This window comes from Alnus glutinosa, chromosome 9, assembly GCF_958979055.1.
Source record: "Alnus glutinosa chromosome 9, dhAlnGlut1.1, whole genome shotgun sequence".
NCBI classification, from domain to species: Eukaryota; Viridiplantae; Streptophyta; class Magnoliopsida; order Fagales; family Betulaceae; genus Alnus; species Alnus glutinosa.
The window spans coordinates 12,875,653-12,894,764 of record NC_084894.1 but is presented as its reverse complement, the minus strand read 5'-3'; the positions used below and the strand labels follow the sequence as shown (position 1 = coordinate 12,894,764).

The 19,112-nt window shown below is 40.7% G+C and overlaps 1 protein-coding gene across 4 annotated transcripts; it reads right to left on the bottom strand.

The window, feature by feature from the left end:
- Nucleotides 1–1,141: 1,141 nt before the first annotated feature.
- LOC133877365 (uncharacterized) lies at nt 1,142–18,549 on the bottom strand. Of its 4 annotated transcripts, XM_062315639.1 has the most exons (8): nt 17,995–18,549; nt 14,219–17,131; nt 13,003–13,056; nt 12,141–12,509; nt 2,206–2,304; nt 2,084–2,134; nt 1,907–1,995; nt 1,142–1,618 (listed from the first exon to the last, which is right to left on the bottom strand). In XM_062315639.1, the coding sequence occupies exons 1-4, from the start codon at nt 18,451–18,453 to the stop codon at nt 12,231–12,233; spliced, it is 3,705 nt and encodes a 1,234-aa protein (XP_062171623.1). In that variant the 5' UTR covers nt 18,454–18,549; the 3' UTR covers nt 1,142–1,618; nt 1,907–1,995; nt 2,084–2,134; nt 2,206–2,304; nt 12,141–12,230. The 4 variants fall into 4 exon arrangements, with proteins under 4 accessions (XP_062171623.1, XP_062171622.1, XP_062171621.1 ...); XM_062315638.1 differs by having other exon boundaries at nt 1,907–2,134; XM_062315637.1 differs by lacking the exon at nt 1,907–1,995.
- Between the last annotated feature and the right edge of the window lie 563 nt (nt 18,550–19,112).

The following is a 19,112-nucleotide window of genomic DNA, read 5'->3' as shown; positions in this document are numbered from 1 at the left end:
TGATTCTCAGAGCCGTTTGGATGTAAAGTTGGATTCTGTTCTTAGGAATGGTTTATGGTGCTAGAAGCCAGTTCGGTCTGACGCTTTGGTGGACATTCAAAATAAGCCCCCTAAAATTCCTATAGGTATGACTGATAAGCCTTTTTGGACCATTGCTAAGATGGATACCTATATCAGTGCTGAAACTTGAACTTTCTTAGGAAAAAGAAGGATGTTGTGGGCTTGTGGACTTTGGTTTGGTTTCCCTATACCATTCCAAACACAGGCGTTTATCCTTTGGCGTGCTGTACATAACCGGTTATCAACTGATGATAGATTACTAGCTTGGGGATACATAGGAGACACTCAGTCTGTTTTCTGCAGAAATGCCACAAAGAGCAGGGATCATCTCTTCTTTTCTTGTAGCTTCAGCTATAGGATTTGGAGAGCTTGTATGCAGCAATGCAATCCTTTGGCTCATTCTTCAGACCGGCTAGAAATAATCAATGAAGGGTGTAGAAAATGGAAAACAAAGGCTTTAGAGGGTGTTTTATGTCGGTTGATCTTAAGCTCTACTATTTACGGTATTTGGCGTGCCAAAAATGAAATCAAACACAGCGGGCGACCAAAGACAAAGGAGCAGATATTGAAGGCAATATTTTGGAAAGTCCGGTCCAGGATTTCAGGAAAATGGAGCTTCAAGAAGAATAGAGAGAACATCAGAATCTGCCATTGTTAGAACATTGATACTGGTCTACCGATGTAATTCTAGTTCTATTTTGTTGGCAGTCTTTTCTTTGTTAGGAGTCTAGTTTTCACCGGTTTGTTTCTGTTGTTTCTAGTTGGCGTGCTTTAGAGCTTGTTCTTTTGTGGGATTTTGGGATAGTTTTGTACAGTTGTTTTTGCTATTAATATGGTTCACTTATTCAATCGAAGAAAACATCAAACCTTCTCTGTTAGTTCCATTTAAAAGAAAGTAACGAATTTCAATCTTTAGCCTTTATTTGAAACTAAAGTATCGTGTTAGCATATGGTAAGACTAACAAGAGATCTCCTGTTAGTAAACCACTAAACATAAGTCGAACGCTTTACTTTATTCTTATGTCAATATCATCCTTGTCATCATTTCCATTAATTTCAATTAAAAAAAAATAAAAATAAATAAAAAAAAACCTTCTAAATTTTCTTCATAACCAAGTAACAGTCGGATTTGGATAAAAAGATCCTATTCCCCATATAACACTGATTCATACTCTAAATTCCAAGATACAAATATTTCCATTCCCATGACTAAAAAGCTTCCATCTACACTAACAAACTGGATCAAAATATTACCCACTTTTCCAATTTGAACCAAACAAAATAAGATAAGATCTTCATAGTTCCCATTCAAGGTGGTAAATCGGCTAGCCTCAAGCCCTTCTTCAGCAAGAGAAAGAGAGCTTCTCTGGACTGGTGAAACAGATCACCAGGTTTTGAAGCCGAAGCGAGTTGCCGGATTGTTGCATGGCAGCCTAGAGCAGTGATCTAGTGGCCAACCATGATTGCGGCAGTGTCTCAAATTTGGTGATCCAACAAAATAAAATAGAAGATAATCCTGTTTTCAAAGTCTCCGCCATGTTATCTAGCACGCACACACCTAGTCAAAATATGTTCAACATGATTATCATAAAAATGAGAAGAAATGCCAGTACTTTCCATTGCCTCAGTAGACGTCTGTCTGGCTACAAACCAAATTCACTTCTTTTGGCAAAGACATCATCAAATTGAAATTAAATAATAAATAAAAATAAAAAGGACAAAACAAAAATTTGAGTTAAATTTTAAGGATATGTAACCAAAAAAAAAAAATTGCATGAATATGATAATCATTATTCATTATTACTTCCATTGACACTAAATTAACTTTAAAGATCATTTTGATTACCAGATTATCAAACACGTGGTTAGTATCTCAGATCCAGCAGAGTTGTGGTGAACCAATACATTATAAAAGCCAAACTCTACCAAATCCTTCTGAAGAACATTATAGATCAAATGTAAGTATCTACCAAATCCTGACTAATCTAGCGTAGACGAGGAAAATTAAAGATATAGTGTATACCATGGGGTAAGGAAGCTCTCCTTGAAGGCACCAAGAAGGTCCAAACCATACCTGATTAACAGGCAGCATGATCAATAGTGAAATAAATGATGATGCTTACCGAGATGAAGATCGCATAATACCTGACAACAGCTGAAAATTTCAGATTCCCAGATCCTTCTGGTTGTGCAGCTCACCAATCACCAAAGGCAACATTTTGATAATCGATCAAGATCCTAATCCTGCAAACACATGTCCAATCATAAGTTTCCATTTATAACTAGAGAACATCATCATCAGCACTTCATGAAGCATTGGATTCTTATAAAAGCAATGTATTCATATTGGAATACCCTCACCCTTCTCTTTTGCGTTTGATATTCAAAACTTTTTAAAAAATAGATCAATATTTCCTGGACAATGTGTCAGACACATATCGAAACAACCACATTTAGTATAATGACTATTATTGCAGGTAAAGACACCAAGAAAGGCTTGGTACATATAGAATCGTTGACAATTTATTAAAAATCAACCTATACACACATATGTATAGATATGTACGTGCGTATGTATATACACATATATATCATATGCATATAATGTATCCTACCATATAGTTTTCCTACTTTCTCAATTTTTGTTATATTAGCACACCTATTATATATGGTAACCTATCTGTATTTATATCTATGCATGGATTATCAATGCACGTATGGTGAAGAAAAAATCCATTATGCTGAGCCTCAATGAATTCAGAAAAAGCAAAATTCCAACTACTTGACATATTGGATTAGATTTGTTATTAGATAATGATAAGTGTAAAGTGTTAGAGTTAGATCAAGACTCTGTCTCTATGGATAATCTTTAGACTAGTTATATTCTATTAGTCTAGGTCTCTTTAAGTCTTGTGATAAGGTAGATAGTTAATAGTACTAGAACTCTTCATGTAAAAGATATCTAGTGTAAGCTAGATGATTTATTCTCTATATATACCAACACTGCCATACAATTTATGTATGCAGTTTTACCTACATATCCTAAAATTCTATATGGTATCAGAGCCAGTCAAGACTAACGTCTATGGCTGCTCCCACCTCTAAAACCGATTCTACCACCTCAAACCCACCGACTATCTCCATCCCAGTTACTTCCCCTATTCTTATTCAAAATGTGCACCATCACATATCTGAAAAACTAACCCAGGATAATTACATCCTATGGCAATTTCTCATAGTTCCGTTTCTTGAAGGCCACAGCCTCTTCGGTTATGTTGATGGCACCTTCCCTCAGCCTCCAAAACTCATCCCTAACCGAACCTCTAGTCTCCTCATCCTCAATCCCGATCATTCTCCATGGTATCATCAAGATCGCATTATCTTCAGCGCCATCATCTCCACGCTCTCGGTGGAAACACTGCCTCATGTTATCGGCCTTACAACATCTCGGGAAGTCTGGGTCACTCTCAAAACTCTATTTGCTGCGCAGTCCCAATCTCGGATCCTCCAACTCAAGCAACAACTATCCAATCTGAAGAAAGATGCTCAAACTGTCTCTGCTTATTTCCAAAAAGCACAGGGAATTGCAAACCTCTTGGCTGCCATTGGCAAGCCCGTCGAAGATTCTGAATTAATCTCAAACATCCATCTGGACTGGGTGCTGATTATGACCCCCTTATTACCTCTGTCACAACAAGGCAGGATTCTATCTCTCTTACTGATCTTTATGGCTACATGTTATCATATGAACTGCGTTTGGAGACTCACAAAACAGCCCTTGATATCAACATCTCTACTGCCAACACTGCTCAACGTCAAAGTCCTAGCTACCCAAGGAACAATCGTGGCTCCAATACGGGCTACCGCAACACTAATTTCTCTCGTGGCAGGGGGCGTGGCAGTGGTCGAGGACCACCTCATCAATATTCCTTTTCTGGCCCGTCCCAACGCCCTACATGTCAAGTTTGTCACAAGCTAGGCCATACGGCTGCCACTTGCTGGTTCCGGTTTGAACAAGGATACCAATCTGAAAGCTCTCCCCTGAATGCAAACTTGGCTTCCCTCCCTACTGCATCTGACTCTCAATGGTATCATGACACCGGATCTAATGTCCATCTCACGAATGAGCTGGCAAACCTCAATATGCATGCTGAGAACTACAATGGCACTGATAAGATCCGAGTGGGTAATGGGCAAGGTTTGCATATTTCAAATTCTGGTCGTGGACTCTTACCCACCCCCTCACGTAGGCCTTGTTTGTTAAGTTACAGAACAGTACACAGTAATGCGTGTACTGTTCATGTACTTTTTATTTTACTTTTTCATATTTCCTACTCCCCATCAACATCAAAACATTTTCACTTTTTTCACTTTTTATATCACATCAATAATTTTTTATTACTATTCAAATAAAAAAATTCACTACAAAACAAAACATTTTCACCTTTTTATATCACATCATCACTTTTTACTAATTTCAAAATTAATAACCCAATACTCTGTTCTGTTCTGTACAAGTCTTTGCCAAACAAGCCCGTAATTTTCATTTATTCTCTCTTTTTCATGTTCCTCAAATACAGAAAAACCTTATATCCGTAAATCAATTCACACGTGATAACCATGTTTTCATTGAGTTTCACCCTACCTTTTTCTGTGTTAAAGATCTTCAAACTCGTCAATTGCTCCTTCAAGGCCCGAGTAAGCTCGGCCTCTATCCATGGCCATCCTTTGCTGCTGCTTCTTCCCGGTCACCTGCTGCCTTCCTTGGGGAAAAAGTCTCACTGGATCAGTGGCATCTAAGGCTTGGTCATCCTGCCTCTCCAATCGTCAACCAAGTTGTCCAGTCAAATAACCTGCCCGTGTCTTCATCAAAGTCCTCCTCCGTCTGCTCTCCATGTCAACAGGGCAAAAGTCACCGTTTTCATTTCAGTTATTCACCTTCTATTTCAAATTCCCCCCCTTCAATTGCTGTTTCTTGATGTATGGGGCCCTGTCTTTGTAAATTCTGTAAACAACAATCGTTTCTATTTAAGTGTGGTTGATGATTTTAGTAAGTACACTTGGCTCTTTCCTCTTGCAACTAAATCTGAAGTGTGTTCAACTTTTCTTCGTTTCAACCATCTTGTTGAAACATTCTTCAATACTAACATTAAATCTGTCCAAAGTGATAATGGTGGTGAATTTCGCTCACTTCAATCTGCCCTTAATTCCATAGGAACCTCTTATAGATCAAGCTGTTCACACACCCATCATCATATGGGAACTGTTGAAAGAAAACATCGCCACATTGTTGAAACCAGCCTCTCCATTCTTGCCACTGCAAATGTACCTTTAATTTTTTGGGATTCAGCTTTTGAAACAGCCACTTCTCTCATCAATCGTCTCCCATCTAAAGTTATTAACAGAAAATCTCCCTTTGAGTCTCTCTTTCACACTCCTCCCGACTACAAATTCCTTAAAATATTTGGTTGTGAATGCTGGCCCTTTCTTCGCCCTTATAACTCCTCTAAACTCTCCTTCCGCTCTTCCTCTTGTGTGCTTTTTGGATATAGCAAACAAAATCTTCGCTATAAATGTCTTCATCTTCCCTCTAGTCGAGTCTATATTGCAAGACATGTTGTCTTCAATGAAAACAGCTTCCCCTTTTCAACTCCTACTCCTACTCCTACTACAACATCTATTGTTCCTATCACACCTTCCTTGATCTCTATTCCCATTATACCTTCCTTAACTCCTCAATCTCCTGCCTCATGTTCAGATCCACCTCTGCTGACCTTTCCAAACACACCACTTACTCCATCACCTTCCCCTACAGTAAACACACCGCCCTCACCTTCTCAATCCGAGCCAGCCTCTTCTGCCCCCTTACAAATTCCTCCAACCCAAGTCCATGACATGACCACTCGGTCACAAAATATGATCTTCAAGCCATCCAAATTCACTGATGGCAGGGTGAGGTACCCTCCTCAAGCTCTCACGGCTTCCATTGCATCCAACGAAGAAGAACCTACTTGTTTCTCTCAAGCCAGCAAACATCCGGCTTGGCGAGCAGTAATGAATGCTGAATTTGATGCTCTCCTCAAAAAAGGAACATGGTCTCTAGTTCCATCCCTTCCCTCAATGAACATTGTCGGCTCCAAATGGGTTTTCAGAATTAAAAGAAAAGCTAATGGAGAAATAGAACGGTACAAGGCTCGTTTAGTGGCGAAAGGGTTTCACCAACAACCTGGAATTGACGTTGCTGAAACTTATAGTCCAGTGGTCAAACCTATTACTATTCGTATTGTGCTCTCCATTGCTGTCTCTGGAGGTTGGGACATTCGACAAGTGGATGTTAGCAACGCATTTCTTCATGGTCACCTTCAAGAAACTGTGTATATGGCTCAACCTCCTGGATTTCAGCATCCTCAATATCCAGCAGCTGTTTGCAAGCTCCGCAAAGCCTTATATGGCTTAAAACAGGCCCCCCGCGCCTAGTTTTCTCGCCTAAGTACTCGACTACTTGATCTAAAGTTCACTAGCTCCAAATCAGACTCGTCTCTGTTTATATACAAAGCTCATGGCATCACTGTCTTTGTCCTAATATACGTTGATGACATCATAATCACAAGCTCCCATCCAGCAGCCATCTCTGAACTCATCAATGACCTTCACGAATCCTTTGCCCTTAAGGATCTTGGACCTCTTCATTTTTTTCTTGGAGTTGAAGCTACATGGCACAATGATGATCTTCATCTTTCCCAACAGAGGTATATTCATGATCTCCTCACCAAGACAAACATGCTGCTTGCAAAGCCAATAGCTACTCCTATGTCGGCTTCCACTACTCTCAGCCGTTTTGAAGGTTCTACTATTACAGACTCTACTCAATACCGAAGCACGGTGGGATCTCTTCAATATCTCTCCCTTACTCGGCCTGACATTGCCTTTACAGTCAATAAAGTATCACAATTTATGCAAGATCCTCGGGACACTCACTGGTCGGCAGTAAAACGTATCCCTCGGTATTTAAAGTCCACAATTTCACATACCTTCTGCATTTCAAAGAATTCTACAAAACATCTCACTGCTTACTCAGATTCCGATTGGGCTAGTTGTCCTGATGACCGGCGCTCTACTTCCGAGTATTGTGTCCTTCTTGGTAAAAACATCTTATCCTGGAGCTCCAAGAAACAACCCACGGTGTCCCGATCTAGTACCGAATCTGAGTACAAGGCCATTGCCAATACAGCTGCAGAGTTAACTTGGATCCAAACACTTCTTCGTGAACTTGATGTAATATCTCCAGAACCACCGATTTTGTATTGTGACAATATTGGTGCCACGTATCTCGCTTCAAATCCTATCTATCATGCTCGCACAAAGCATATAGAGATTGACTATCATTTTGTCCGAGATATGGTCGCTAAAAAGCTCCTTAAAGTATGTTTCATCTCTGGAAAAGATCAATTGGCCGATATCCTCACGAAGCCACTTGCTGTTGCCCGGTTCATCATGTTCCGATTCAACCTCAACATTCATCCTCCCACGTCGAGTTTGAGGGGGCATATTGGATTAGATTTGTTATTAGATAATGATAAGTGTAAAGTGTTAGAGTTAGATCAAGACTCTGTCTCTATGGATAATCTTTAGACTAGTTACATTCTATTAGTCTGGGTCTCTTTCAATCTTGTGATAAGGTAGATAGTTATTAGTACTAGAACTCTTCATGTAAAAGATATCTAGTGTAAGCTAGATGATTTATTCTCTATATATACCAACACTGCCATACAATTTATGTATGCAGTTTTACCTACATATCCTAAAATTCTATAGTTGGCTACAGTAATTTGTTCTGCCATTCACTTTTCTTTTTCTTTTTCTTTTTTTATAAGTAATAAATTTTATAAAAAAGCGTAAGGCACCCCTACATACACAGGAACAATTAAAATTGTCCACAAGAAGAAACCCAAATAAACCTTCAACCCTAGGACCCTCAAACCTAGAACCCACATGGAGCATACAAGCTATACAGCATGTGAGCCTTGCCTTTCCCTCGCCGTGAAGACACGCTTGTATCGCCGTAGTTAATAGAGCTATTTAGATTCAACACCTCCCTCCTACCTTTGCTCTTTGGACGCACAAGTTTTACGAGATCCAAAGAAGGTCCTCTTCAATGGCATCCTAAAACTCCGAGGAGGGATCCTCAACCTTCTCACCATTTGACACTCCATTCCTATCATCAGTGAGAATGCCTGAGGAGCTACAACCCAAATAGGAGGGAGAAACAACCATCACTACAAGCGAGGACCATCTACAAAACCCTCCTGATCATTGACTTGCACCAAAGAAACCTCTGACAAATGCTGGGGGTGAGGTACTGCTAGAGAAGAACATCCCAGAAACCTAGAGGGCCTTGGTTTCAGAAAACCCCGCTGGAGAAAACCCACATCAACACTCGTTGTGGTCTGGGTCTTTTTAACAGACTGTGGCCTACGAATCTCATCCAGCGAAGGGGCCAGACCTTCGTCATCAGGACTTGTAGGAGAGGACTGAATAACCAACAAAACTTTGGGCTTCTTCTCAGACTGCGGCCTATGCACCACATCCAACGGAGGGACCACATCCATCCGAGAACCTTCTTGACACCCAAAGAACCCCCCCCCCCCCCCCCCCCCCCCCACCAAAATGAAAAGCACCAAAAGCAACAGACCCAATCATGGGACTTACCGTAGCCAAAGAATACCACTCCGACTTGACTGAATCTTGCGCAAGCAACACAACGAAACTGAGCTGAGGTGCCAAAAAATAGGACCAGTGCTCATCGGGTCAAGCCCACCTCAATGAACCTTCGGAAAAACCTTAGACCCAACCTCCGACAACCCCATCACTGAGTCTGCCACCTAAGAAAAAACGCAAGCACCCCTTGAACCTGATGAAAAAGCATTGCTCACCAAGTCAAACCCAAAACCTTCCTCCATCAAGACCTCCGGCGAAGAAATCTCATCAGTGGCTTTGAGAGCTCCTTCCCGACCTGAAGGAACATGCCCAAGACCTTTGGGCTGAAGAGAAGACCTAAAAATGAGCTTGAACTCCTGACCCGACGACTTGTAAACTGGTTTGAGCTAGAGAATGGACTTCTTGCTGCCAACCTTGGCCCAAAATGTCTCAGACTCCTCTAGGCATAGGAAATGAAAGGGCCACTTGATGTAGGGTTGTGGACTTTGGTGGGTCTTTGGGTATCTTCTTGTATGTCTTATTGGATCTTTTGTGGGCTGTCCTTGGTGTTTTTTCGAGTTCTAGGGTTTCTGGCGGGTTTCGCGGGTTAGCTTTGGGCGTCCCTGCGTATACTTCCTGTGTATTTAGGGGGCGCCTTTACCCTTTTTTTTTTAATAAAGCTTTCCTTACTTATCAAAAAAAAAAAAAAACCTTAGCCCAAAAGCCTTTGGGCTTAAAACCCAACCCAACTAAACGATCCAAATTACATCTAACCCGGTCTAACCCAAATCGACAAAGCCTTAGAAGCTTAATCAAGCAACAATTGACAAAATTGTCCTTCGTCACTATCATCTCTTGCTTCTTCTTCACTCCTGCGCATAGGGCTATAAGCGAACAGGGCTGTAAGCGAACAAAGCTACTCGTGAACATGCTCGGGGCTTGGCTCAGATTAGCTTGGCTCGGGATCAGTTTGTTTATTAAACGAACAAGGCTTGAACAAAATATTGAGGCTCGTATAAATTTAGGCTCGGCTCGTAATTGGGAGATGGGATGGTTCTTTCTTTCTTCGAGCGGCTTTATTCCACTTCGGTTCGACATGGAGAGGGAGACAGGTTAATTTGGAACCCCTCTAAAAGGGGTTTATAATGAAGTGCTTATTAGGAAAAATGACTCATCATTTTTGTGGAAGAGTATTTGGCATGTTAAGGCTCCACCAAGGGTGGCTTTCTTTGTATGGTCAGCAGTTTTGGGTAAAATTTTGACACATGATAACTTGCGTAAAAGGAATGTCGTAGTGATTGAGTGGTGTTGTATGTATAAGAAGAATGGGGAGTCTACTGATCATCTGTTGCTTCACTGCGAAGTCGCATATGATCTTTGGAGTTGCATTTTTATTTTATTTGGGATAGAGTAGGTTATGCCATGAACGGTGTTGGAGTTGTTGACTAGTTGGAGTACGTCGGTTGGGTATGGTCGTGCTAAAGAAGCTTGGCGGTTAGCTCCATTGTGTTTATTGTGGTGTATTTGGCGGGAGCGAAATGCGCGGCTCTTTGAAGATGTAGAGACATCAATGGTGGAACTACAGAAGCGTTTGCTCAATATGTTATATCTTTGGATAGCGTCCCATCATTGTTTGAATGGCTTTACTTATGTAGAATTTTTAAATTTATTCTCTTCTCGTCCCATTTAAGAGTTCTCTTGTATATTTCCCGTGTATAAGGGTTGCGCCCTCTGCGCTTTTAATAAATTGAATTGCAATTACTTATCAAAAATATAAATATATATATATAAGTTGAATTATTGTAATTGTGAGTTTGGATATAGATATAAGTGCATTTGTGTGTATATATATGTGTAAATATACTATAAGATAAACATATAAAATTGAGATTAGATTATTTAAGATTTGAGTTAATTTTTCTAATTACTCAAACAATAAATCTTAACTATAATTAACTAACTAATAATTAGTATGAAATTTTCAAAAAAAAAATTAAACAATCGCGACATTTACTTAATATATGAAATAACTAAATAAATTGAGCAACTCATAAACAAGCTCGAGTTCGTTAAAAAAATAAATGAACAGAGCTTGAACAGATTATCTGGTTCGGTGATAAGCTCGAGCTCGGCTCGTGTTCAAAAAAAATTAAACGAACAAAGCTTGAACATTCAATACTCGGCTCATCTCGGCTCGATTACAACCCTACCTGCGCTGCACAGGATGTTGTCGTCGACAATCCAAAGGACCAAGACTCAAACTCAACAATTCACCGCCGATCTTACCTCCTCTCCACCATTCGCTAACTCATTACAAGCCGCTTTCGGTAGCAAATCGAGAGGTATCATTGACAAAGACCTCATACCCCCAACATTCCCATCAACGCTAGCCACCGAGCGTAGGACTTCCGCGAAAGAGCGACCGGACGAGAGTACCACCCCCTTCTGTTTACCCTCTAGAGCGGACACCACGTGCATCAATAACCGATCCTTTGCCTAGAGAAACTCCAACAACTGCCGCAGCTCAGCCACAACCCAGGACCAACCCCAACCTTGATGGCCCTTCGGTAGCCAAATAACCCCTTTGCGACCTCACTCAACGAACGAACCCACCTCAAGGTACCAGCCGGCCTTGTTACCACCCCCACGAACCATCAAAACTTTCAGATCCTCACTGAAGGACTTGACAAAATCCTTCTTCCCTAGATCCTTCATCGCTTCCTCTACCGTATCCTTCAACCAAACAGAACAATGGATGCCCATAAAAATATTCCCAACAAACCCCTTCCTCTTTTCCTCCAAGCGAAGCTCGAGATCAACTACCTTCACTAAAAAGGAGAAGGCTTTAGCTTCCATGGAGAAGCAGCACTCCATTACTAGCTAAACCAGAGCAAATGAAACTCGAGCAGCTCTTGAAGCCATAACAAAGAGACCGAGAAAGAAAGGAAAAAAAAAAATCGGAACCAGAAGACAAGACGCACCAAGACAACGATATCCAGGAGCACCTCCGCCTGTCGCACTCAGAGACGACTAGCCAGAGCAGATCCCTAGCAGAATGCGCCTACACGCACTATCGCTAGAGGAGAGAGTGGCTGGAGAGAAAATCCCCATTCTGCCATTCATTTTTATCACAACTATACAATGTGCTCCATGAAAATGAAACAATAATATTGCTTTATGATATATCCTGGTTATCAATTATTGAACTTACATTTCCATCTTTAGTAATTGTTTTATATGTTGCAGATCGTGTTTCAACATGAAAATTTATGAAATGAGAAAAATCAGCAAAAACCCTAGTCCCTAGGAGATAAAAAAGAAAAGATATACAAGAACTCAAGAGGACACACAGAGAGCAATAAATAGAAGTTGGAATATCATACCTTGACTGAGCTTAGATGAGCAGGTCACACAAATCTGCCTCTGCAAATTGCAAAGTCACCATAGATGTTGATTATTGTAGCAGCCATATTCTAACTTTCAGCAAACTTGACTACATTTTGAAACCCCTCATCAAAACTGGTATCCTTGGACATGACCTGCAATGTTGTGCCCTTGGCAATCCAGGCAGTTAATTCTGGTTTATGTTCAAAAGGGTTAAGAGGATGTAGACGCCCATCCTCCAGTTGCACACCATACACAGATGGGAGTTTAAGTGTGAGGAAACTCTCCGGTGGTAAGTTCACTCCGCATCCAAGGCTGAACTGCAATTTTTGCTCACAATCTAATTTTTCTATAGGTAGGCATGATGCCTGCAAGTAAGTGATTGCTATAAGGTGAGGAAAGCTAAACTTAGAATTTCCAACAAAGATCTAATCCACGATTTTAAGAACAAAAACATAAAATGTGTACCAACAACAGGAAACCCAAAAATTTCAAACTGAAACACTAGACAAGTGCATGTAACAGACAGTTCAAATTCAGGATGAATCTAATCAACTTGAGGATCATTTAATCCCAAAAGAAACTAATTTCATGATACCAGCCAATTGAGCTATTAAACAATCCTTTTGATGATTCTAATCTGTCAAGGAGAGATGATGTCCTAAGGACAAATATAAGAAGTGTACACACTAACCCACAGCCTCCTAGGTAAGGTTCAGTCAAATACTGCCATATCACCAAACATATCACGTATAATGCTACATACAACAAAGGATAACAGGAATTCCAATCTTTACAAGTGGTACACTTAATTTAAATGAAGTTAAATCATGCATGTAACAGTTAGCAAACGAGACATACCTCAAATTGTATAATAGGGCATGTCGCTAATATGACTGGAAATGGAGGTGTGACCTACAAGCAAATTCCAATTATCAGATATTTTCAAAGGACACAAGCGCATTAAGCTACGGCAGCTTTAAATTCATACTATTTATCCCCCCCCCCCCCCCCCTCCCCCCCCACCCTCCCCGGGGGGCAAAAAAAAAATGTGAGTAATCATGTTGTACTTTAGTTTCAATCTTTCAGATCTAACAGCACGCATAAACCCAAGTAATCTAACCTCATTAATTATTTTGATTGGACACACGCATTGTCTAAAAGTTTCAAGTATAATTTATTCATGGAATATACAGAAGGCAGGCATTTATTTTCCAAATGCCCCTCCTTGTGATAAATGATTAGAAATATCTACATCGTTGATTCATCAAGATAGACTGTAGCATTGTGTATAAGTTTCAAGTATACTTTAATTCATGGAATATACAAAAGGCGGCCATTTGTTCTCAAAATGTCCCTCCTCCTGATATATGATTAGAATTCTCAACATAGTTAAGTCACCAAGATAGAGACTGTCTTCCAAGACTCACGTACAACGATAGAAATAAATTATCAATGAGGAAAAAGACCTCCCACCTCATTGAAAAGTCTAAAGGACTATATGATCAGAGAAAGATTGAGGACTTCTATTAGTTTTACCATCTGATGAAGTTTATCATGAGATAGATGTGCAAAATTTAATGATTCCATCAGACCAAAACATATGGAACACAGAAGCATCCCTGTCACAGTCTAAGTAATGTCAGTAAAGTTTTTGATACTGAACCACGACGAACACAAAAAAAAACAAACAAAACAAAAACAAAAACAAAAAAAAAATGATAAAGACTCCCAAGTACAGACTTTTGGCTGGAGTAGTTCTAAGCATTTTTTAAGATATTCAATGTCCCACCATCTTTTGCACAAAACAAAATGAAACTGTTCAAATCATTTTGGTGACCCATGCAAATAGTTTCAGCCAGTTACAGGACAAAAATCCTAAGAATCCTGTCAAACATTCTGTGTATCATACTTTTGCTTTAAATTGGTATCTAGTACTCAATCATTTTGACACTGTATGATAACTAAGGTAGATAAACTCTTCATGCAAGGCATTGTTACTGACTAGAAAGTCCAGATTTTTTTTAAAAGAATTAATGGAAATGTAAGAAAAATGCATATAAGCAACATTTTGTACCAGAAAAATCCTTTGAAGCTGTGATATTGTGCCAGCAAACTTAATCTTTGGTAAATCCTTCCTTTTCTTGGAAAGCCTGCAGTGTGGGCAGTTGATGAAGATCGGTATATTTCTATTCAACATGGAGAAAGCACTTCCACCATCATCAAGGCCAATAGACTGAAGGCCCCCTTCAATCTCTTTGACAAAGTTGGGCAGTTTTGATAAACTGAGGGATGTCTGAATTTGTTCCTTCACTGGTCCAGAGAACTGAATCATCCCACCTAAAGATAGCTTGCCATTAGCCAATATCTCCTTTGGCTTATCCATGTTTTTCTCCTTTTTTACAGCACTAGCACTCATCACTTTCGAGTTTCGATGAACTTTACCATGACCACCATTTTTACGTAGGTTTGAAGGATACGCCGGATTATGGTCTGACATTTCAACCGAAGAAATGATATGAGATTCTTCAAACAATGAATATGAGGATCCAAGTTCATTTAAATGCTCCGGATTCAAAAGGAAACGATGGCCATGGGGGCACTCATGCTCAAATCCAACGTACGCTACCACATGCTTCAAAGAAGGGTTCATTTTCATCTCTTCACCACCATTCACATTTACAGGAACTACATTACTGCCTATCCTTAAGAAGGGGTCACCATCTATATAGCCATTAGTATCCACACCATTTAAGGTTTGCTGAACAGATAAAATATCTTCAGGTTTTTGAGATCCTTGATCATCATCAGTTGCATGAGCCTGTTCAACACTCCGATCCCTTGCCCTGTTTTGCTTATCCTTATTGGAAACTGATGAAGATTGCTTACTCTGCTGGAGAGGAGGGAATCCTGAATCTGTGGCTGCTGATCCAGCAACAACTGCAGAAAATGGTTTTCTCAATATAAAATTGGGAAGACCTCTACCGAAACTGATTTTATTGTCATCAAACTTGATGTTTTCTGAAGGTTTCCCTTGATGCTCACCTCCAGTCTGCAAATGTCCCAAGTATGTCTGTGCAACACTAGTTTTCTTAATATCCATATCTGCATTAAATTCAACCTTGAGTTTTGTATTTGACCTGGTTAGAGTACCATGTTGCACAGCACTTTCTGGTAAACCATTTGGGCTTTTACGCATATCTAGAAATATAGTCCATTTCAAAAGAAACTTCTGAGTGGCAGAGAACCCACTCTGAAGCAAGCCTTTAGAAGGCTCGTAGTACCTTGCACCCCCAACACGTATCAAGCTCCATGAGGACAGCTGAATAGGTCCTGTATTGCTTACTTCTGGAAGTTGAAGTGCAGGAAGGAGCCTGTCACAATTTGGAAAGCAATTGGAAATAATATTTGCTGATTCAAAATCAAAAGGATCAGCTTGTAGTTGCCGTGAACGGCCACATGTGCAAGCGTGAAGGAATACATATCCACTAGAATGTGGCTTGGCCCCAGCTTCTAAATCTGACTGATCAGTTTGGACATCATGCCTCTGGTGCATACATGGTTTTCCAGTCAAACTAACAGCATCACACAGTTGCCTCCCAGACTTCCAGATATGTGTGCATTCATCTTCCAACTTTTTCGCAAAATGTTGCACCGCAGGTCCCTTAACCATTGAATGGAAGGCATGCAAAGCTTTCTCCAAATGAGCTTCATGCTGCGAAGTTGGATAACAAGCAGGCAAGTTGTTCACGTAAACCTCCTTGGCAGCTGGAAGGGCTCTTTCACACCACCTAGTGGAAAATTTTGTGTTCAGTCCTCTACCACATTCCAACCAAGATACTGCAACATCCAGAGGGTCCATATTTTTCGAAGCAGGTCCTTCAACCCGCGGTGGAGCAGCAGTGTTCCCTAGACGAGGTTTTCTTCTACCAATTTCAGTTTCATCTATGCACCCACCTTTTCCAGAGAGCACTCCTTGCAAAATTACTTGACTGGAAGATAACCAAATTTCCAGATTTGGAAGTTCAGGAGTGGTAAATGTCTTTCCAGATGCAGCTGAGGCCGCAGCAGCAGCTGCAGCTACGGCAACCATACCAACACCAGCAGCTGAGCCACTGTTGGTATTACTGACCAGGCCCCCTCTCCCTCTTAAAATATCAGACTGCTTGTAAATGAACTCCTTTACAGACGATATATCCTCTTTGATCGCACTCTGACTATGGGTTTCGAGCAGAAGAGAATCTGAGGTTTCTTTTCCATTGAAGACATCTTCCACAAGGCCAGTGGCAAAGTCAAGAGATTCACATCTCTGACTTGTAGACCGATCTAACAGTACAACTGCCCTCGATGCATCGAGTGAAAACAATGGTGCTGAACTTGAAGCAACCCCACTTCTTGAACCAGCATGACTAGTTTCAGAACCTGAAAGTATTCGGCACTTTTTAATTAAAAAGCGAATCTGTGCTTCAAGAGACGAATGCAGCTTCTTCCTAAAACCACCTTCAGATTTATTCACAGGGCGTGAAAGCACCATAACGGAAACAGAACCTTTAACAGGCATGCTTGGTCTAGCTAAACTGCTCAAGCTAGAAGACTGATTAAATGAGGAAGTATCTGTTGACTCCTCGACATTAGGACTTGGATTTGGCACATCTGAGAAATCATCGACAAAAACAAACAGCATGACTGGAGTACACTGTCCTGGAAACAAAGAGGTATAGGAACCTAAACCTGACATGAGAGAAATAGCTGAAGCATTGCGACTCAAGGTGCCACCAGTTCTGCCTGGAGAAGGATTGTTGGAGGAGGTGGTTGATGTGCTAGTTCCTGTGGATGACAAAGAATGTGGCCGAGATGGTAATGGTGGTGTAGTTCGAGATCTAACAAATGGAGCCAAAGCATGCTTGGCAGCTTGTAAAACTCGAAATTTTTTCAAAGTTTGAATATCAAAGCGTGACCCCTCCTGAATATATATTATTACATGGCAAACCTGCAAGCATCGCTAATTGAGCTGATCATCAGATAGACCAATTACTAAACTACATTCTCACAAAAAAAAAAAAATACAAATACAACACACTGACCCATAAATCGAGAAACCAAAACACTTGATCTTGGAAGCTCCAAACAACTACAATGTTGCTGTATATCGCCCTCTATAGGCAGAGTACTTTTCCTTTATTGAAGACTCTACACTAGAATTTCAAATGACACACACAACAGGAACCAATTTGAAAGAAATGGCAAAATACAGATTCCAGATAAATCCTTCTAGTCCAACTCTAGATGACTAGATCATCAACGAATCAACACCCCTACAAGCTCTTGGTTGCCAATGAGCTATTGCTCAAATGACACCTCCCCACGCCATTAGTATAGATGGAGGTTGAGATTTGGGACTAAAACCCACTGGATGCTTGTGCAGCTTACCGATCAAAGGGGAGGAAAAAAAAAATCATTGTTGGCAAAACTTGTGAAATTCGTGACATGCATTTTCTGAATCTATGGAACTACCAAAACCCGGCTATTTCTTATGGAAAGAACTTCAACCCTATTAAACCATAGTGGACATACAACATTCGAAAAAAATAATAATATTCCAATAGATAAAAGGCCAGCGGTACTTGCCATAGAACGAATGAGTCCAATAATATTTTACACGCAATCTGAACGAAGCCCAAATTTCCTCCCATGGTTTCACAATTCATACTCAAAATGAAATAAATGAGACCAGTTTATGTGTTTCAGAATGAATTCATTCTTTTAGCATTACATTCTAGTTTTAGTAATAGGGCTATGATTTTTTTTTTACTTGAAAAAAAGAACAATTAAAGCAAACGGAAAAGGACTCACAGTGAACATAAAGAGCATCCCCTGGAGGTCCCCGACGTCGCGCTCCTCCAGGGCCGAATCAAAAACCGATCCGGGCTCTGAGAGCCCGTCCATGGCAGGGCAGCGGGTGGAAGAAAACTGCAAAAACAAAATCCCCTTCTCCTGGTCGTGGTAGTAGCTGATTCTCCTGGACTTGAACCAGTCCCAGTCTCTGACCCCCTCTTTGTCCAGCAGGCAGAAGGTCTTGTCCAGGGCGCCGGAGCCGAAGACTCTGGAGTCGAGGACGCGGTTGATGAGGCGGGCGGAGTGGTCGGGTCTTCGGGAAACGAAGCCCACCACGACGACGCCCTCTGGAGAGCGAGATTGTGATGAAGAAAGTGGTGGGGGATCTGGAGGAGGGAGAGGGGCTTGGAAGGGTGAAGAGGAAGTGGGTGGTGGGCGAATTAGGACTCGCATGGAGGACGGGTTGGAAGGCTCCATTGGAAGGGAAGCGGAGGTTTCGAAGTGACCGCTTATTTGCTTTGGCTTCGGGCTTACATGGAGAGAGAGGAAGGGATTGCAATTGCCTAGCCTGTTCCTGAGCCCAGAGATATGGCGAGTGAACACGGCCACCGTCATGTTATATGGCGCCACTGTAACTTTTTTTTTTTCACACGAAGGAAAAAAAAAAAAGAAAAAAAAAAGGATTACAAAGAAGAATGGAAAATTTTCGTCAATTCCAAATTTCAAACCCATAAATTTGAAAAGATTTTCAAGTCAGCCCATTCCGTCCAAAATTACCGTCTCGAGTGATGGAAGTCCAACCACGTGCACGGCACGTGCCTTTTAGTGAGAATAGCAGACAAGACTACCCTTAAAATTTATCCGTTCATTTCTGAAATCTACAAACACCCTGTGCGTGATTTTTTCCCTCTTACACCTTTATTAAAAATGAATAAACAAAAACCCATCATTTGAAAAAGTTATAACCAAAAAGTAGCCGGACAGACCGAAGCTTCGCACTTTCTGATTTCACCGTCCTTTGTAGATTATCTTTAACAACCAAAACGGAAATTGATTTTGGTAGAAGTTACCGTGATTAAATCGAAGTGGGTGTCTTGTTTCAAGGTATGTTAAAAAGACTCCTCTTTCAAAATTAG

Excerpts from the sequence above, each read along its gene's own strand:
- LOC133877365 (XM_062315638.1), bottom strand. The coding sequence starts at position 18,453 with ATGGAGCCTTCCAACCCGTCCTCCATGCGAGTCCTAATTCGCCCACCA. Across the intron at positions 13,057-14,218 it reads AGCTTCAAAGGATTTTTCTG|GTCACACCTCCATTTCCAGT; the intron begins GTACAAAATGTT and ends ATTTGCTTGTAG. Across the intron at positions 12,510-13,002 it reads GCCCTATTATACAATTTGAG|GCATCATGCCTACCTATAGA; the intron begins GTATGTCTCGTT and ends ACTTACTTGCAG.